This window comes from Puma concolor, chromosome B2 (assembly GCF_028749965.1).
Source record: "Puma concolor isolate L17-30 chromosome B2, mPumCon1.1.hap2, whole genome shotgun sequence".
In the NCBI taxonomy this organism is placed as follows: Eukaryota; Metazoa; Chordata; class Mammalia; order Carnivora; family Felidae; genus Puma; species Puma concolor.
In genome coordinates this window covers 91,031,510-91,051,333 of record NC_141671.1, presented here as the reverse complement: position 1 = coordinate 91,051,333, position 19,824 = coordinate 91,031,510, and the positions used below count along the sequence as shown (strand labels likewise).

Below are 19,824 nucleotides of genomic sequence, written 5' to 3'. Positions count from 1 at the left end.
ACCCTATTGTTTGGACTTACGATCTTTTTAAGTTTATTTATTTTGAAAAAGAGAGAGAGAGGAAGCGCACAGAGACAGGGAGAGAGAGAATCCCAAGCAGGCTCCACGCTGTCAACTCAGAGCCTGATGCAGGGCTCAAACCCGCAAACTGTGAGATCTTGACCTGAGCCCAAGAGTCCCATGCTGCATTGACTGAGCCACCCAGGTGCCCCTAGACTTACGAACTTTTAAAAATGAAATTAACCATGAAGTTAATGGAAGAAAATTGAAAACACACACACACACACACACACACACACACACACACACACACACACACACACACACACACACAGAGTTTGCGAGATTTTCTGCACCGAAAAGAAAAGGAAAACAAACCAAAACACCCACCTCTGCGGGTTCTCCCCATGACTTCAAAGGGGGAAAGACTTGAGCTGGGTCTGCCAGAGGGGAAATCTCTCTAGGGTGCATTGTTGCTGTTACTTGTCAAACCAGACAAGCTCTCCTCTCCGTGAGCACATGGCCAAAGCCTAGGTAACTGTGCCCTGTAATAAGAGTGTTTTTATAAATTATGCAAATACACAGCGCCTTCCTGATGGCCAGAACAATCTTAATTCCCGACCTTAATCCGGGCGTTCGTTCCCAGCCCCCGCCGGGTGGCGTCTCCTGCCTGCCACTCGGCGCGGCCTCAGGTGAGTCCCGCGCGCTCCCCGCTCTCCGGCCTGCGGGAGGGGCTGGACCGACGGCGGAGGGCGGGCCGGGGCTTGGGGGGGGACCGAGATCCGGGCCCTGACTGCAGCTTCCTCCCGGCGGAGCCGCATTTCCAGGCACCTCCGCAGCCCTAGCCCTCGCGCGCCGAGCCGTTCCCGGCCGTGCCGCCTGGAGGCGCGGAGCCCGCCGGGCGCGCCCAGCCCTGCAGCTCCGGCCGGGGCGGAGGCCGCCGGACCGCGGAGATGCGGGGCGGGGGCAGGGCGCGGGGTAGGTGACTTTATCCCGCCTCTGTTTCCCTGCCCCGGGGAGCAATGACATCACGCGGCCTTCTCCAGGCGCCGACACAAAGAGCGGCGCGGAGAGGCCGCTGCGGGGGGAGCCGGCGGCCGCCGCTGCCGCCCAGGGCCCCGGGGCCCCGCCGGCCAGGCCCGCCGCCCGCGGCCCTCGTCCTTCCTGCTCCTTCGCCGCCGCCGCCGCCGCCGCCACCGCCGCCGCCGCCTCGGTCGCCTCCGCCCGCGCCGCCCGCGCCCCCAGCGCGCCGCTGAGCCCGCGCCGGGCCGCGCCGGCCTCTTCCCATGCGGGCGGCGCGGGCCCTGGGAGGGGCGCCCGCAGCCAGCCGCGCAGCATGCACTGGGGGGTTGGCTTTGCCTCGTCCAGGCCGTGCGTGGTGGATCTGAGCTGGAACCAGAGCGTCTCCTTCTTCGGCTGGTGGGCCGGGTCCGAGGAGCCCTTCTCCTTTTATGGGGACATCATCGCTTTCCCTTTGCAGGATTACGGTGGGATCATGGCAGGGCTGGGCTCCGATCCCTGGTGGAAGAAAACACTTTACTTGACCGGGGGAGCTTTGCTGGCCGCAGCTGCGTATCTGCTCCACGAACTCCTGGTCATTAGGTGAGCCGGAGAGAGGGCCCCGCGCAGGGGCGCCGAGAGGGGCATCTGGCCAGGGCAGGGCTGACGCGAGGGGGGACCGTGCCAGCCTCTCGGTCACGCCGCCCAAAATGCCCAAGAATCCTGCCCTTACCTTTCCCTAGAGGCAGTCCGTGGTCACCTGCCCTGAGGGGCAGTTCGGAGTTAACGGGAGAATTAACCCGGTACTGGGAGGGAAAAACATTGGTCTCCCAATCCTTCGGCGCTAAAAGCAAAAATTCTCTGGGTTGTTGTGGAGCAAAATAGTCTGTTATGAAATGCCCTTAGTAAGATCCTAAGTGCAATGTTTGCAACAATAGAACTAGGCCTTGTAGAAATATTAAGTTACACTTTTATGAAATGCCTTATTTGTTTATTGGTAATAATGCTGGAATGTTAACCACTAACCTTATCTTTTACTAGTTCTCCACTATCCTTCCCCATCTGTCAACATCATCAAAAGGCTGAAATTGCAAAAGCTTCCAGAGACCTCCGGGTCCCTGTTAAAGAGGCATGGTCAATTGTAGTGGTGTGCAGGTTTGATGCAGCCTTAACCTGGTTATCTGCTGATCAGGTATTTAACGCTAAGCACCATATTCCGGTTTCAGTGCCATTGTTGTGTGAACAGTAGAAGATCCGAGGGCAGCACTAGCACATGGGCGTGTTTGACAGGAACACGGGAGTCACCCAGTGCCGTAAACAGTTTCATCCCCTGCCGCAGAATGTTTACAGGACTGACTCGGAAATACCAGGAAATGGAGGCCCCTACTGTTGGTACATCCAGAACGACATGAGATCTTTGAGTAGGGTAATACCATAGGCTCCTGGGATGGTCCTTTGGCTTGTGGATACATCGATTTATGGTTAAAATTTCCATGCGCTTGAGCCCTCTGTCCCCGGGAGAAGGCCAGAAGCAAGCGGTTCTCAGTAGCTCAGAAAATCCTTCGGCCAGTATTTTTTAAATAGCGAGAAATGTGTTCACACTGCCCTTTTCCAGCGGGGGAATCCTACACAATAGGCTATAAACAAAGACAGTGACAGGTGACCTTTAACAGGCCTGCGGGGATTCCTGGGCATGGTGACAGGCTAACGTAGGTATTTTGAATATTTCTAGTCTTTGAGAGGGTGGGAAATCATTTAGGTCTGAGGGAAGTACTGGCTTTCACTATTATTTAGCTATAATTGCGAAGTTTTATCTTGAGCGTATTATATACATTGAATTCTCTCAGCACAGTGCCTTGAATCATCTAGTTGAACCAAGTAAAAAAATTGTAAGTGGATTATTTCTCTAGATCATTTCCTACTAGTTTTAGAACTCTATTCCAAGTTAGGAGGCAAGCTGTATGAACAACTAAAACATTTGTGCAGTACTTTAAACAGTAACCCAGTTGTTTCTCAGTTATCTTCCAGCCCAAAGCCTTTTCAGGATCCAGAACTGTGTGACTTCTCACCGGTTTAACACTTTGTGGAGGGGGTGAAGGCACAGCTTCATTGAACCAGCTCTAAACCTTGCTTTAATGACCTTGCAGAAATAGGGAGTAGCCCAGAGCTCATCCTGGGAGCAGGCCACGCCCTGGCAGGTGTGGTTGCTGGACAAGGAAGACTTTCTGCCCACAGAAGTGTCCTTCCCCACTTAGTGGACTACTTGGATACTTACTTAGATCGAGGCGTGTTTAATCCTTGGTTGATTCACTTTTGTTTCTTGACAAATGTTTAAACCCTGGGTAGGAAATATGTTATAATGGGGTAGACAACCCTGTTATTATGCACATGATAAAAATGGCTGCCTGTTTTTGATCCCTTAGTAGGGACTCTTCATAGAAGTGCTTTCCTTGCACTCATTTATCCCTCACAGCTCTCGTTGGATGTTTGATTCCCATTTCGTAGATAAGGAGAGTACAGCTGAGGGAGGTTAAAACACTTGCCCAAGATCACACGGTAAGAGTAGTAGAATCCAGACCTGGGAATGTGTGTCTGTGGAGTCTGTACTTTTTTGCCACTGGCTCCTAGAAAGTACCGATGTGAAATAAACTTGGATGGGGGAAGAGGAGGAGAAATGTAGAGAACTGGGGCATTGCTCAGGCAAGCGAGGCCTGTGGCGGGGACCAGAGTTTTTGACAGCCTCTAGTGGCACAAAAAGATAGGGGGGAAAGACCGAGCAAGGTCTGGAACTGACCATCGGAGGTCACAAGACAGAAACTTCCATTTAGGATGAACTTTAAGTTTCAGTTGTCTCAGTTTAAGCAAAACCAAACAATCCGGAATATGCAGGATGGAAAATACACCTGGAAAAGATCACAATGTCTGAGGTCATGGGCAACGGTAAAGTCGTGACCACTTGAATTTTCTGCTGCATGGACTTAACCCCAGTGTATGGCCAGGTCTCTAGTGTCTAAAGGAAAGCTGGCCAGTGAGAATTATTTAGGGAGTTAAATTCATGAGTATAAAACCAAAGGAGTAGTTTGGATTTTGTGCATGCTTTTCCCGCTGCAGTATTTTTAAACAAATATTGCCTCAACCCTCTACTTTATTTATTTCCTTGAGTGGGGATAGCCTAGCAGTTATCTTAAATTCAATCCATTTAGAAATGTGTTGTGTATAAAGTGAATGACTAAGTGATGATTTCGTTGTTGGTAGCTCATTTGCACGTTGGGCACTTGGGCTCAGCCTGCCCTAGAGAACTTAGGGAATGACAGCAGCCCACAGGTCCACCAACACCTGACCTCCACACACAAACCGCTCACCAGCTGTACACAGAGGCATTGTCATCTGTGACAGCCTTCATGTTGGGAGGAGGGGCTAGTTTTGCTGCTCTGTGGGTATTCTTTATTTTTTAAGATATTGTATTTTATCTATTTTTTAAAGCTTGTTTGTTTGTTTGTTTATTTGTGAGCGCAAGCAGTGGAGAGGAGCGGAGAGAGAGAAAGAGAGAGAAACTCCCCACACAGGGCTCTAACTCACGAAACTGTGAGATCATGATCTGAGCCGCAGTCAAGAGTCGGATGCTTAACCGACTGAGCCACCCAGGCTCCTGTAGATGACCTCTTATACAGCTCTCATTATAAGGCCACTTTAAATTTTTTTTTTTTTCAACGTTTATTTATTTTTGGGACAGAGAGAGACAGAGCATGAACGGGGGAGGGGCAGAGAGAGAGGGAGACACAGAATCGGAAACAGGCTCCAGGCTCTGAGCCATCAGCCCAGAGCCCGACGCGGGGCTCGAACCCACGGACCGCGAGATCGTGACCTGGCTGAAGTCGGACGCTTAACCGACTGCGCCACCCAGGCGCCCCTATAAGGCCACTTTAGAAAATACAGCTATGTAGGTGTTTTATGAAATACCTGCTCCTCTGATCCTAAGTTAGAGAGTAGTTCCTGCTGTGTGGAAGAAGGGCCCTGGAGCCAGAGTGGGTTCAAACTAACTTTGCTTTTAACCATGTAACCTTGAATATGAGAGTAAGCTTCTGGGCTACATGGTTTTCTCATCTGTAAAATGGGGATAATAACAGTAGCCTTCCTTATAGAGTTAATTGAGTTGAACGTGAAATGCTTAGAACAGAGTTTGACATGTAAGAAAGCATTCTGTAAAAGTTGGCCATCATTAGCTATTATAACTTTTATTAGAAAGTTCCAGGCTTGAGCGACCTGAGTCACACTGGCTGTTTTGGTCAAATTAACTAAGAAATTGCCCATTTCAGTGTACTGCTTAAGACCTTGGGATCTGGAGGGGTGGCTGGGTGGCTGAGTCGGTTCGGCTTCCGCTTTCAGCCCAGGTCATGATCTTGTGGTTTGTGAGTTCGAACCCCATGTTGGGCTCTGTGCTGACAGCTCAGAGCCTGGAGCCTGCTTCAGATTCTGTGTCTCCCTTTCTCTGTCCTTCCCTTGCTCACGCTCTATGTCTCTCTCTCAAAAATAAACATTAAAAAAAAAAAAAAATTAAGACCTTGGGATCTGGAGCTATTAATGACCTGATCTTAAAATGATATTCCTTGGACAAGTTATTTAACCTCTGTCAAGCTTCAGTTTCTTTATCTACTGTTTGATACACTAAATTTAAACCCTAACAATATCCACTCGGTGGTGTTACTGTCAACATGAAATAAAATAATATGCATGATGTATACAAAGTCATCGCCATATGCTTGTCACATCCATTCTTATTATGAGATGGCCCAAGTTAACCATTAGAATTAGATGTTTCTGGCCAGTGGAGCAGAAGATTTTATATTTATCTCCCCTCTTAACAATTCTTAAATTTTGCCTGGCTAATTTACATGAAAATACCACTCTGTGACTTGAATTATTCGCCTGGACAAAATCAGCTAATTGTCAAATCTAGTTCATGCTCTCTAGGAATAGTCTAAGTGGCTCCTTGATTTTAGTATCTGACCTCCCCTGCCTTTCATCTAGACGAAAATCTTTGTTTTATACAGCAAATATTGCCAGAAAACAGCAAATATTTTTATTCTTTTGACCTGACCAGTATTTTCAAACTGAGTCATTCTCAACTCTTTAAGTGGAATGGATGCTTTGCCAGTAAACTTCTCCAAAAGAGTTTGTTTCGCTGAACGCAGATACTATAGTAAGTGAGCATCCATGGATGATGATACAAAGAGCTTGTCTCTTGCTTGGGTGAAAGTGGGTGTGGGATTAGACTGGGACTGATGTGAGGGAAGCAGAGGCCCAGGGAAGGCCAAGGAGAAGGAACAGGCTTATCTGACTGGGAAGTGCTTGGGTGGAGGGAAAGAAGGGAGGGAATTGCAAAAGGTTCCTGAGGGTGGCGTAAGAGGGAAGCTGTGTGGAAGATGTAGTTTAAGGAGATATTGTAGTTTAAGGGGATTAAAACTCTGTGAATGAGAATAGATTCTATGACTCCTCTACAGTGTTTGAGAGCTTGACCAATGTTTACAGATTTTTAAAATTTAATCCTCATGATAATTGGTGCAGAACTGATACTGTGTGCACTTTCCATGTGTGAGAGGGAGAGAGGCCTAGGGTAACATGGCCAGTAGGAAGCAGGGCTTGGATTTGTACCCAGGTGTCCACCCTTGGAATCTAACGTTTTCTCTAATATACTGTGTCTGTTGAAAAGCTGTACCAGGGAAATCCTCCCACCGAAAAAAGTAGCCAAGGAAAAGATAGACATGTGGCTGAGGCTGGAGGAAGGGAAGAGGCAGGGGTATTAAGATCTGTGCCTGTGGTGAGAGTGGGGACCCTGGGAAACTGGAGAAGATGAAAGAGAGCTCAGAGGCCGGGTTCCTTGGTATCACACAGGTGAGAGGCCAGGTGAGGGCACACATAGTTTGGAAGAGGGACCAGAATATTCAAGGTCTCAGATTCCCTACAGACTGGTTCATAGCAGAGTAAATCTGCGCTGTTATTCTTGGGTTCTATGGACAGTTTCATGATATAGTCTGGGGTCAAGAGCATAGACTCTGATTGCCTGGTTCAGTCCAGGTTCTGGCATCTAGCAATGTGACCTTGGGCAAGTTAATCCTTTCTGCCTCAGTTTACTCATCTATAAAACATGGACAATAGTAGTACCTCCCTCATAAAGTTATTGTGAAAATTAAGTGAAATAATACCTGTGAACCCCTTAGAACAATGCTTGACACCTAGTAAGCACACAGAATCATTTTTATCCATCCAACTTGTTTGTCCCTGGCAGGTAAACATAGCCAGCTGGAGAAGAGGTGGGCCTGTTATAGAAAGCACTCTTCCTGCTCATAGGGTATAGTTATCATCAGAAGGAGGTTGATATATAGTTACTAACTAAGTCCTCGGGATCATGGTGGTAGTTTGTAAGATTCTCCCGTGTTTTGGCTAAGCTTCTACTCTAAATGCTTCTGGGTGAGGTAAGCCCCTATGACAAACAGATCTGCTTGTTCATGGAGGAGCTACAACCCATCAGGGACCTCTGAGGAACTAAGGGAATTGTATGTATAACATGTGGATTGTTCTTTATTTCTGTTTTGGTTTTGGCAGGAAACAGCAAGAGATTGACTCCAAAGATGCTATTATTTTGCATCAGTTTGCAAGACCTAACAATGGTGTCCCCAGTTTGTCTCCTTTCTGTTTGAAAATGGAAACTTACTTAAGGATGGCTGACTTACCCTATCAGGTACTTGTGAACAAATGTATCCTTTTTTTTTTAAATTTTTTAAGCTTATTTAATTTTTTTTTTTTTTTGAGAGAGAGAAAGAGAGAGAGAGAGAGCAAGAATGAGCGGGGGGAGGGGCAGAGAGAGAGGGAGACGCAGAATCCAAAGCAGGCTCCAGGCTCCGAGCTGTCAACCCAGAGCCCAAGGCAGGGCTCGAACCCACGAACCGTGAGATCATGACCTGAGCAGAAGTCGGGCATTCCGCCGACTGAGCCACCCAGCAGCCCCTAAACATGTTTTATTTTCATGACAGTCATGTCAGAGGGGGAGTTCCTAATCTCACACCGTGGGAAGGACTTGCTCTTGGTGCTGAAGGGGTGGGTGTGACATTAGCAGGGCCCAGTCCTTACTAGATACTTAGGAGAGACTTGATTCTAGTGTCTGTTGATTTTTACATTCAATTTAATGAGGGATCCAAAGGGTATGGACTTTTGTAGGGCTCAGGGTCATGGTATTGCTTTTCTGACATAGAGTAGGCTTTGGTTAAGCTTGGATAGGCCTCTTGGGCAGCTACTAATAAAGGTGGGTGCCCACCTTTGCCCCACGTGGTTTTTTCCTTTAGATTTCTGTTTGACGGCATTATATTTTGTCTCTCATGAATCCTGGGGGGGCAGAGCACCCAGCAAGCCACCAGGGAGATAGTTGTGGATTTTGTGAGAGCTTTTCCATGGGGCTCCATGTTGTGTTCAGATGACTTTCAGTGAAACATTTGCTCATTTCAGCATTAAAGAATGAAAAGAGGAACACAGTTAAAGGTATACATTTTTCTGTGAGTTGTGTCTCACAAATTTGACAGGTTGTATTTTTGTTGTCATTCAATTCTATGTATTTTAAGAAAAATTTTCCCTTTTTCTTTTTCAGCTAAGATCTAGCCACATACAATATTTTAATGCTTTGGTTTTTGTTATTGTTTTTTAACTTTATGATCAGAGCAGATAGTCTCTGTGATAGTGATTCTTTGGAATTTGCTGAGGCTTTAGCCTAATGTGTGGCTGGTTTTTATAAATGTTGAAAATAATTACATATTCTCTGTTTGGGTGAAGAGCTCCCTAGATTTACTTGCTTGAGTGTGTTTAGTGTATTTTTTAGATCTTGTATATCTCTGCTTATTTTTTTAGCCTGTTCTAGCAGTTTCCAAAAGGAGTGGGTTAAAATATCCAACGGTATTTGTTGATTTATCTTTTCTTCCTGCCATTCTCTCGCTTCTTGCTTTATGCAAGAGGTTATATGTTTAGGTACACATCATATGAAAGAACACATTTGTACTCTCTTGTTTCTTTTCCCAGTATATAGCACTCAGCTGAGTCCCCCCTTTAAAAAAAAATTCTTTTTAATGTTTTTATTTATTTTTGAGACAGAGAGAGACAGAGCATGAGCAGGGGAGGGGCAGAGAGAGAGCGAGACACAGAATCTGAAGCAGGCTCTAGGCTCTGAGCTGTCAGCACAGAGCCTGATGTGGGGCTCAAACTCACGAACTGTGAGATCATAACCTGAGCTGAAGTCGGTCGCTTAACCGACTGAGCCACCCAGGCGCCCCTCCCCTCTTTTTGTAATCTTGAATTTTATATTATCAGATATTGAGATTGATTCTCTACCTTTCTTTTTGTTCATAATTGCTTGGGATATCCTTCCCCATCCTCTTTATTTTTTGTGTATTGTCTTTCATGGGCAATGTATTACTTATAGCCAATCTAAGACTCCTTAACCGGTGAGTTTTTCCATTTATGCTTGTAATTATTCTCTTACTATGACTTATTTCTAACATCTTACTTAAAGTTTATTTATTTATTTTGAGAGAGAGAGGGAGAGAGAGAAAGAGAGGCAAAGAGAGAGGGAGAGAGAGAGAATCCTAAGCAGGTTCTGTGCTGTTAGAGCAGAGCCCAACGCAGGGTTCAAACTCATGAGCCATAGGGTCGTGACTTGAGCCAAAATCAGGAGTTGGACATGTAACCAATTGAGTCACCCAGGTACCCCTCTAACATATTATTTAGTATTTTTCTCCTTATCATACTTTTTTTTTCTCATTTCCTGCTTTGTAATGGATAGATAAAAGAAAAACTTTGTCATTTAAAGCAAATTCTATTTATGTCGTTCTGGTGGTTTCTCTGAAGATCCAAATTTGAGTTTACTTATTTCTCCCCATTTCTCAAATGCTGTGTTGGTCCTCTGATGATACGAGTGTGTTACAGGTTCACATGACTCTTGGGTCTCTCTTTTCCCAGCCCTGATCCCAAGTGTGATGTTGTCTAATGTTTTCATTCTGGGATTTTGGAAATCCTGGCTCTCTTTCAGCAATAAACCTTACTAAGTTTCTGACTAGCCTTATTTCCCATATATCTTCTCTGCCAGGATTATTTCTTTTTATTAGAGCAAGTCCTTGATATTTTCCGATTGAGCCTCCAGTGAGGCTTATTATGCAGTGAACTTCTAGTGGCTCTGTGTGCCTGACGACGTCTTCATTATGCCCTCACATTTGACACACATACGTTCAAAGTTCTTTTCCTTCAGGGCTGTAGAAGTATTATTCCTTTGTCTTTCTGCATTGATATTGCTATTGAAAAATATGATGTCAGTCTGATTCTTTTTCTCTTTCTCTCTGGAAGCTTTTAGAATTTGCATCTAATCTTGACATACTTAGATTTCACTATGATATGCCTTGGTGTGGGTCTTTATGTATCTTGTTTGGTCCTTTCTAAACTCTTTTAGTCTGAAGTCCTAATCTTTTTTTTTAATTCTGGGGAATTACTAATTTTCTTCAAATTCTTCTTCCTTTTTTTATTTGTTTTACCCTTCTTTTTTGTAAGTTTTTTTCTTTTAAGTTTATTTGAGAGAGAGAAAGTGAGAGTGTGAGAGAGAGCAAGGGAGGGGCAGAGAGAGAAGGAGAGAGAATCCCAAGCAGGTTCCATGCTGTCTGCACAGAGCGTAACATGAGGCTCGATCTCACGAATGGTGAGATAGATCATGACCTGAGCCAATCAGGAGGAGATGCTTCACCGAATGAGCCGCCCAGGCACCTCTACCCTTCTTTCTTGTGCCTTATTATCCAGATACTGAATCTCTGCCTTTATTTTCTGTATTTTTGAACATACTCCTTCATTCTTCTTCCTTCTGGGTGAATTCACCTTTCTGAGCCATTGTACCACTCTGTTCTCTTCTTGTATCTGTCATACTATTTATCTATTGAGGTCCACTTTTATTTTTCTTCGTAATACTTCTCCTGTGTTTGTATTACAACTTATTCTCTTATACCTTAGATGACATTTATTATGCCAATTAAAACTGTTTGGTCTGTCCCCATAATCCTGCGTCATGTTGTATTTATTCAGTCTGTTGTTCTTCTGTTATAGTGGTTGTATGCCTCAGGTGTCTATTTTTGTTTGCGATTTCCTTTTACCAGAGATGTCACCTTCCCTACCTGGGAATTTGTAGGGGGCAAGGGCGAAAGCTTAGCCTCTGAGGGGATGTAGGAAAAGTAAGGAGGTGAGCCCCAGGCATCCCCAAACCACTCCTCCAAATGCCTCCTACTGGTCTTACAAAGTAGCAGCATTGGGAGGAGGTGGTCTCCTTAGCCAGTAACAGCGGGAGCCAAGCTTTTGGCTTCCCTGATAGTGACGTTACCCCTCCAACTGCTGACGCCCCCAGGCCTCTGCTTTCTGAGCCAGTTTCTCTACAGAAGAGAAGGGGTGGGGTGGTAGTGATTCTCCTAAGGCGGGGCTGGGATGAGAGGCGGGCATCCTCTTGGCTTGGCGGCCCCACTGGGGGTGTGTCGGAGCGGCACCTGACCTGGGCTTCGGGTGAGGGGCCCTGGGAGGGCATGTGGTATTTGGGGGACAGAAGGAGGTTCTTTATGACTGGGAACTGGAATGCAAGGGCTGAGTCTGGAGAGAGGAACAGAGAGATCATTCAGGACTTTGAAAGCAGGAATAGAGGATAAAATAGCACTAAAGACAGACAAATCTTGAACCATCTAAAGGCGGTGGATCAGAGTTCAAAGATCACTGTTCAGCTTGGTGTTGGCAGTCGGCACTGGAAAGCATATGTCACTGAGGGGCTCACACTGAAGGAAGGAACTGCTACCCAGCAGCTGCCTGTCTCTGTCCTATCATCACTCTTGACTAAATCATATCCATCAGCCTTGGCAGCTTTGGGGCAGTCAGGGTGCCAATACCAAACGTTGTGCTCGGTAGCCTCTCGTGGCTCCTGGGTCTCTTGCGCCCCCCCCTCCCCGCCCCCACCGTCGATGAAGCAGTTCTGCTGTTTGCGGGGCTGTGGCAGCTGCCAGGGCGTGCTCCCCTTTCCCTTCTTGTCTTCACGCCTGCAAGTACTGACTGCTGTGGCCCTGTCCTTACCAGTAGCCTAACTACCTTTGTTCGTGTTGCAGCTGCTTTTAGTTAGTGTGTCTGGAGCAGCAGGCACACATCTCACCATGAAGCCTGAAGCTGTTACAGAGGCCTTTGAGGAGGTGACCGCTTACCCCTTGCAAAATTATTATTTCCTGTGTGTGTGTGTGTGTGTGTGTGTGTGTGTGTGTGTGTGTATAATTTTTTTTTTTCTTTTAAAGAAAGGTGTAGGTGTGCTTTTTCTTCTGTGAGGTCTCTATGGAAAATAAATGGAAGGGATGGTCAGATTGGGCGGAGATTTAGGTAACAGAAAAATGGTTCTGTGGTTTAGAAAGGGATGCTCCGTGCCTGTCCCACGTGCCTGGGGACCTGTGTGCCATCAGTGAGGGTTTGTGCTCATGTAAGTGGTGCCTGGGAGGTGCTGGAGGGCTCAGCGCCTGGACTCGTCTGTGCAGAGGCATTTTGTCAGAGATCCAGAGAGCTCTACTCTCTGCCCCTTCTTTGCGCTGTGCCTTAAAAAAAAGAAAAAAAAGGTTAAAATGCCATATTCCTAAGAGCACAACTTTATAGTTGAAGCTTCTTTATTTTGTAACCTAAGAGGGACTGGAATAAATATTTGATGACCATTAGTAGGAACTCACAAGGCCTTTTTTTTTTTTTTAAAGCCTGATCTATTGGCCACAGTTATTATCTTTTAAAAATCAGGCTATAAATATTGGTAGGTCAATTTCAAAAACTTTTCATTTTGTAATAATTACAGATTCATATTGGGGTCCTGCAGATATGGATAATTTTTTTTTTTTCTAAAATGAAAATAGCTTTACTGGTGTTGTTCTGATTACACGTAGATGCCATATAGTCCTGATAAGAATTTCAAACAATACTTACACAAAAGTGTAAGTGGAAAATGAAAGTCACCTGCCATCCTACTAGCTGGAGGTTACCATCACTGATACTTTGGTCTCCCTTCCATACATTTCTCTGGACATGGATAAGGACACCTACATCATTTGCCATAACTGGTTGTAGAGGAAGCATGTATTTCACACGATGATTCTTTTTAAATAGGAGAAAGAAAAAGAAAGAAAATGGCTCCTTAGGAACTCTCTGCTTTGGCTTTCAGCCCTAACTTTTGATGGTTCTGTTTACTTGCTGATCCTGTCTGTTTTCCCCCACCATCTTTTTGTTTTGAAATTTTCTAAAGACAAGCTAAAAGAATAGTACTATAATACCCATATGACCTTCACCTAGATTCACCAGTTATTGCCTATTTTTGCTTTATTTCTCTTTATGTATACCTTTGTGAACAATTTTTTATGAACCATTTGAAAGTAAGCTGCAGGCATCATGACACTTTGCTCTTCAGTACTTCAGTAGGCATCTCCAAAAAATAAGGACATTGGGGCACCTGGGTGGCTCAGTTGGTTAAGCATCTGACCTCAATGTCCGCTCAGGTCATGCCTGCATCAGGCTCTGTGCAACAGCCTGGAGCCTGCTTGGGATTCTCTTCCTCCCTCTCTCTCTGCCCCTCCCCTGCTTGCATGCTGTCTCTCTCAAAATAAATAAAAACATAAGAAAATATGGATATTTTGTTTACAAAGCTACAATACATAGTTGTAAGGAGAAGTACTCAAGTTTTTTCCTTCTTACACAGGGGAAAACCCAGTTTTTCCCTATTGTGTGTTTCTTGTGAGTCTCCTTTACTACTAACATGAAACCCTTCATTTCTGGCACTTCTGACAGATGTGAGGAGGTTCTTCCCCAACGCCAGGCAACTCTCTGTGACACCCTCTGGGTGTCCTACAATCTGATTCAGTTCTGATACTCTACCTGGATGCACTGTCAGATCCCACACTTTAAAGGCTCAGTCTCACAGACTATATCCCTCCCCCTCTACAGAACTCAGGGAAACACTTCTGTTTATCAGTTTATTAAAGACTACAGTAAAAGATACAAATGAATTGAGGTGCCTGGGTGGCTGAGTCTGTTTAGTGTCTGACTCTTGATTTTGCCTTGGATCATGATCCCGGGTTTCGTGAGATCAAGCCCCACGTCGGGCTCTGTGCCAGCAGCGTGGGATTCTCTGTCTCCCTCTCTCAGAAATAAATAAATAAACAAACATTAAAAACAACAGCAACAACAACAAATGAACAGCCAGATGAAGTCATACTTAGGGTGAGGTGTGGGAGGGTCCCAGTGTAGAAGCTTCTGTCCTTGTGGAGTTGGGGTGGGTCACCCTCCCTCTATGGGTGTTTTTGCCCACTGGAAGCTCTTGGGATTTTATGGCTTCCTCACATAGACGTGATCAATCATTAACTCTATTTCCAGTCCCAGAGAGGATGGAGGAGGGGGTGGGGCTGAAAATTCCTGGTTTCTAATCAAAAGGTTTGTTTTTTGTGGTGACCTGCCACCATCTAAAAGCCATCCAAGGAGCCCACCCAGAGTCACCTCATTAACACGAAAGATGCTTCTAGGAGCTCTTGTCCTAGTGCTTTTATCATTTATGAATTTTTATAAGGCTTTTAGGAGCTAAGTTCTGAGAACTGGGAGCAGAGACCAACGTATATATTTCTTATTATTTCGTAACAGTGGATGCATGGACTTTTTTTTCCAATGTGGTATAATCCACAGAATTTCTCAAATATCTGAAATTTAGCCAGTGGGAGACCTTTCAAGATGGCTCCAGGGGTGCAGTGAATGTAATGGATATATATTTAGCTGAAAAGTTGGGGTACCATGGCTAATGTAGCAAGTCAGTGTCCCAAGACTTTGGGATTTCTTTTAACGTTTCACATTCTGCATTTCCAAATGGTGATGGTAATGTTAATACTTCTGATGAAGGCACTTGTCAAACACTTCATTGTGCATTTTCTCATTTACTCCTATGATTCTTGATATCCCCATTGTGTAGTTGAGGAAATTGAGGCCCAGGGAAGATTAAGGGAGACTCAGAGAGGGACCAGGGTCACACTGAATAAATGATGGAACCAGACTTTTAAACACAAAGCCTATGGTTTTCACTGCTTTGCTAATAATGTAGTGTAAGTATAGATTAATCTCACCCAGGGCAGACTTACAGGGGGAAACTTCAGCTCAGAAATAATACAGAGGTTTTACCTCTTCATTTTTCTTCTCAAAATTACTTTCAGAAACTCCCCTCAATGGGCCCAGTCAGACTCCAATTGCTTAAATAAAACAGACCAGGAGTTCTTTAATATATTTAAGGAAGTTAAAGAAAATTAAGTATTCTTTTTAAAATAAACACTTTTATTTTAAAAGTAACAAAACCACATTCTGAAGAATTGAAATTCATGGAAAGATCATCTGCATCTCATAGTCTTGCCGGTTACTTTAGACATTTTTGTGTTTCTTTTTTAAATGTTTTTTGAAAAAATAGAATTCATCTCATTTTTAATTAGGTATGGTCATAGTGTCTCTAAAGTATTATTTTCTGCTTTTTTTTACCTAGTAAGCAAAATACATTTCTTTTTAGCTGGTATTTTGTTATTTTTATTTTTATTGGAGTATAGTTGACATACAACGTTACGTTAGTTTCAGGTGTACAGCCTAGTGATTGACAATTCTACACGTCATAAAATCCCACAGTAGGTGTAGTTACCGTCTGTTACCATACAAAGTTACTACAATACTATTGACTATATTCCCCATGCTGTACTTTTCATCACTATGATTTATTTATTTTAGAACTGGAAGTTTGTGCTTCTTAATCCCCTTTACCTACTTTGCCTGACCCCTACATCCCTTCCCCCTGGCAATCACCAGTTTGTTTTCTGTTTTTATGAGTCTGTTTCTGGTTTGTGTGTTTGGGTTAGTTTTTTAGATTCCACCGATAAGTGAAATGATATGGTATTTGTCTTTTCTGTCTGATTTATTTCGCTTGGCATAATACCCTGTAGGTCTATCAATGTTGTTCAGAGGGCAAATTTCATTCTTTTTTATGGCTGAGTAATATTCCACTGTCTCTCAGTCTGTCTCTCTATCTATGTATCTATCTATCTATCTATCTATCTATCTATCTATCTATCTATCTATTGGTGTATCTATCCCACATCTTCTTTATCCATTTACCTATTGATGGACCCTTAGGTTGCTTCCATACCTTGGCTATTGTAAATAATGCTGCAGTAAACCTAGAGGAGCCTATGTCTTTTCAAATTAGTGTTTTTGTTTTCTACGGGTAAATACCTAGTAGTGGAATCACTGGATTGTATGTTCTGTCTTTAATTTGGAGGAACCTCCAAACTGTTTGGCATAGTGGTTGCACAAATTGACATTCCTGCCAACAGTACATGAGGGTTTCCTTTTTTCTATGTTCTCGCCAACATCTGTTGTTTCTTGACTTTTTGATACTAGCCATTCTGACTGGTCATATCTCATTGTGGTTTTGATTCGTATTTTCCTGATGATTAGTGATGTTGTGCATCTTTTCATGCATCTGTTGGCCGTGTAAGCATCTTCTTTGGAAAAATGCCTGTATAGGTCCTCTGACCTTTTTAAAATCAGTTTTTTAAAATTTTTTTAGTGTTGAATTGTAGGAGTTCTTTATATATTTATATATGACTCCTTATTGCATATATCATTTGCAAATATTTTTTTCCCATTCGGTAGGTTGCCCTTTTGTTTTGTTGATGGTTTCCTTTGCTGTGCAAAAGCTTCTTAGTTTGATGTACTCTCAGTTGCTTATTTTTGCCTTTGTTTCCCTTGCCTGAGGGAACAGATCCAGAAAAATATTGCTAAGGCTGATGTCCAAGAGATTACTGCCTGTGTTTTCTTTTAGAAGTCTTATGGTCTCAGGTCTTACATTTAGATATTTAATCTATTTTGAGTTTGTGTATCATGTAAGAAAGCTGTCCAGTTTCATTCTTTTGCATGTAGGTCTCTAGGTTTCCAGTGCCATTTATTGAAGAGACTGTCTTTTTTCCTTCATATATTCTTGCCTCCTTTCTCATGTAATTAACGGTATAAGCATGGGTTTTATTTCCGGGCTCTCTATTCTGTTCTGTTGATCTTGATCTATGTGTCTGTTTTTGTGCCAGTACCCATAGTGTTTTGATTACTGTAGCTTTGTAGTATAGTTTGAAATCAGGGAGTGTGATGCCTTTGTTCTTCTTTCTCAAGATTGCTTTGGTATTCAGAGTCTTCTGTGGTTCTACACAAATTTTAGGATTATTCATTCTAGTTCTTTGATAAATATTAATGGTATTTTGATAGGAATTTCATTGAATCTGTAGATTGCTATGGGTAGAGTGGACATTTTAACAGTATTAATTCTTCTAATCAATGAGCAAGATGATACCTTTCTATTCATTTGTGTTGCCTTTCAGTTTCTTTCCTCAGTGTCTTCTAGTTTTCAGAGTATTGGTCTTTTACCTCCTTGGTTAAATTTATTCCTAGGTATTTTTTTCTTTTTGATGCAATTGTAAGTGGGATTGTTTTCTTAATTTCTCTTTCTGCTAGTTCATTGTTAATGTATAGAGATGCAACAGATTTCTGTATATTAATTTTGTATTCTGCAACTTTACTGAATTTATTTGAATAGGTTTTTGGTGGAGTCTTTAGGGTTTTCCATATTTAGTATCATGTCATCCACAAATAGTGACAGTTTATTTCTTAACAATTTGGATGCCTTTGATTTATTTTCCTTGGTTGATTGCTACAGCTAGGATTTCCAGTACTATGTTGGATAAAAGTGACAAGAGTGGGCATCCTTGCCTTGTTCCTGATCTTAGAGGAAAAGCTTTCAGCTTTTCACCATTGACTATGATGCTAGCTGTGTGTTTTTCATATATGGTCTTTATTCTGTTGAGGTGTGTTCCCTCTATACCCACTTTGTTGAGACTTTTTACCATGAATCGATGTTAAATTTTGTCAAATGCTTTTTCTGTTTCTAAAAATAAATTTTTTTTTTTTTTAATTTTTTTTTTCAACGTTTATTTATTTTTGGGACAGAGAGAGACAGAGCACGAACGGGGGAGGGGCAGAGAGAGAGGGAGACACAGAATCGGAAACAGGCTCCAGGCTCCGAGCCATCGGCCCAGAGCCCGACGCGGGGCTCGAACTCACGGACCGCGAGAACGTGACCTGGCTGAAGTCGGACGCTTAACCGACTGCGCCACCCAGGCGCCCCTCTAAAAATAAAATTTTTGATGATAATGACCTACTAGAACTTTCATTTCCGTAAGAGTCAGCCACTAATTTTTGCTAATCCAGTTTTTAAAAGCGATCTAGATAAAAATGTACCAAATACTCAGAGAGGGGCTGGTTCAGAAGGAAAGGCAGAGGTACAAACAGTAATATTATAAGAAGAGGGGAACGTACGCTGCATGACAGAAGCATGGAGGAAAGGAGATGATGGTTGCACCTGGGAGAAATAGTTCACCAACAAGGTGAAATTTGAACTAAATATTTTAGGATAGATACGACTTGGCAGAGGTTGGGGAAAAGGATCCCTGTAAAAGGTAAAGAGTGTGCAAAGTCAGAGGGGTGGCAAAGACCTTGACATGGGTGTGGGCAGTTTGAAATCCAGGAAACCGGAGGGGTTGATAGCAAGGGGGCTGGGCAGGTGGGCAGCAGCTAGAGGGCATAGGCCTAGACTGCTATGTGCAAAGGGTTAGAATAGCCCCATGTAAAACCACTGGATAATTTTGAGCAGCACAGAAATTTCTCTCTCTGCTGTTTGCATTGCAGTTTCCTCTGGTGTCAGTGTGCAGGATAGAATCCATCTGCAAATGACAAGAATCCTGAAGGGGCTGTGTTAGAAGGATATGGGTGCTATCAAGGGTGATCTGAAAGAGGTGCTATGTTATATGGTAAATCTAGATCTTTAGTGTACACATGAGAATGTCTGATGTAATAGCAACTTTTAGAGGCATGTGACATTTCTCCTGGTCAACATCAAGGGAAATGTCTAGGGTTGCCATGTATTGTTGTGCAGGTTGTTCACTGCACAACAGAGCCTGGCTAGGGAGTAGGGGCGACATCTGGACCCACTTCTGCTTGCCAAGCTGTGAACCCTGGCATAGACTCTATTTACCCAGAGGATGTTCTGTTTTCCAAATCACAACAAAAACATATGGCTAATAGCAGCCCCAATAACTCCCTTTTCTAGGCTAGGCACAGAATGAATTTCTTTAGAATAAGCAATGAGATACAGCATACCAAGAGACAGGGACCAGTCAAAGTCCCCATTATTCTCTACCAAAGACAGGAGTGGCAACATTTAACTAGTACCTGCTCAACTCTGCAGAAAAGTGATATTACCTCAAAGGTTTGAGAAGCCCAGGATCTTCAAGCATAGTCTAAGCTCAGTTCTGTGGGCTTAAATAGATAATTGCCTTTAAGGGCCATGATATCCAGCTGTAACCCTGTTATCTTGCTGGAGGCCAACATAGTCTTCAGGTATGCTTAGTATATATCACGTGCAATTGGCAAGCAAAATTTCTAGACACAGAGAGACTTGACTTAGAAAACTGGCAACATTCTATGTTTTTATCCCTTGTGGTGAGATATATGGTTTGGTTTTGGGGGAAATTCATGCGCAAACCTTGCTGTGATTTGGGTGAAAACTAGAATGATAGTTACCATTGTTAAACCCAATGGTTTCCCACAAAAAACAGTAGTTTTTTCATTTCTCAGTAAATTTTGGTTTTGAGCCCAAAAGGAGGATTTGACTAGGTGTCTTCTTGA

General features: G+C 43.6%; 1 protein-coding gene across 9 annotated transcripts in view; it reads left to right on the top strand.

The window, feature by feature from the left end:
- The first annotated feature begins 670 nt into the window (after positions 1–670).
- Positions 671–19,824, top strand: part of FAXC (failed axon connections homolog, metaxin like GST domain containing) — a 79,438-nt gene continuing 60,284 nt past the window's right edge. For 5 of the 9 annotated variants that reach the window (XR_015251418.1, XR_015251417.1, XR_015251416.1 and 2 more), the window contains exons 1-3: positions 775–1,602; positions 7,603–7,738; positions 12,159–12,239. Coding sequence is in view for 5 of the 9 variants with exons in the window: in XM_086707473.1 (XP_086563599.1) it covers positions 1,337–1,602; positions 7,603–7,738; positions 12,159–12,239 (483 nt within the window). In the remaining 4 variants the exon portion in view is untranslated. Of the gene's footprint in view, positions 693–774; positions 1,603–7,602; positions 7,739–12,158; positions 12,240–19,824 lie in introns of those variants that run through there. The other 4 variants (XM_086707476.1, XM_086707475.1, XM_086707477.1 and 1 more) reach the window with 4 other exon arrangements.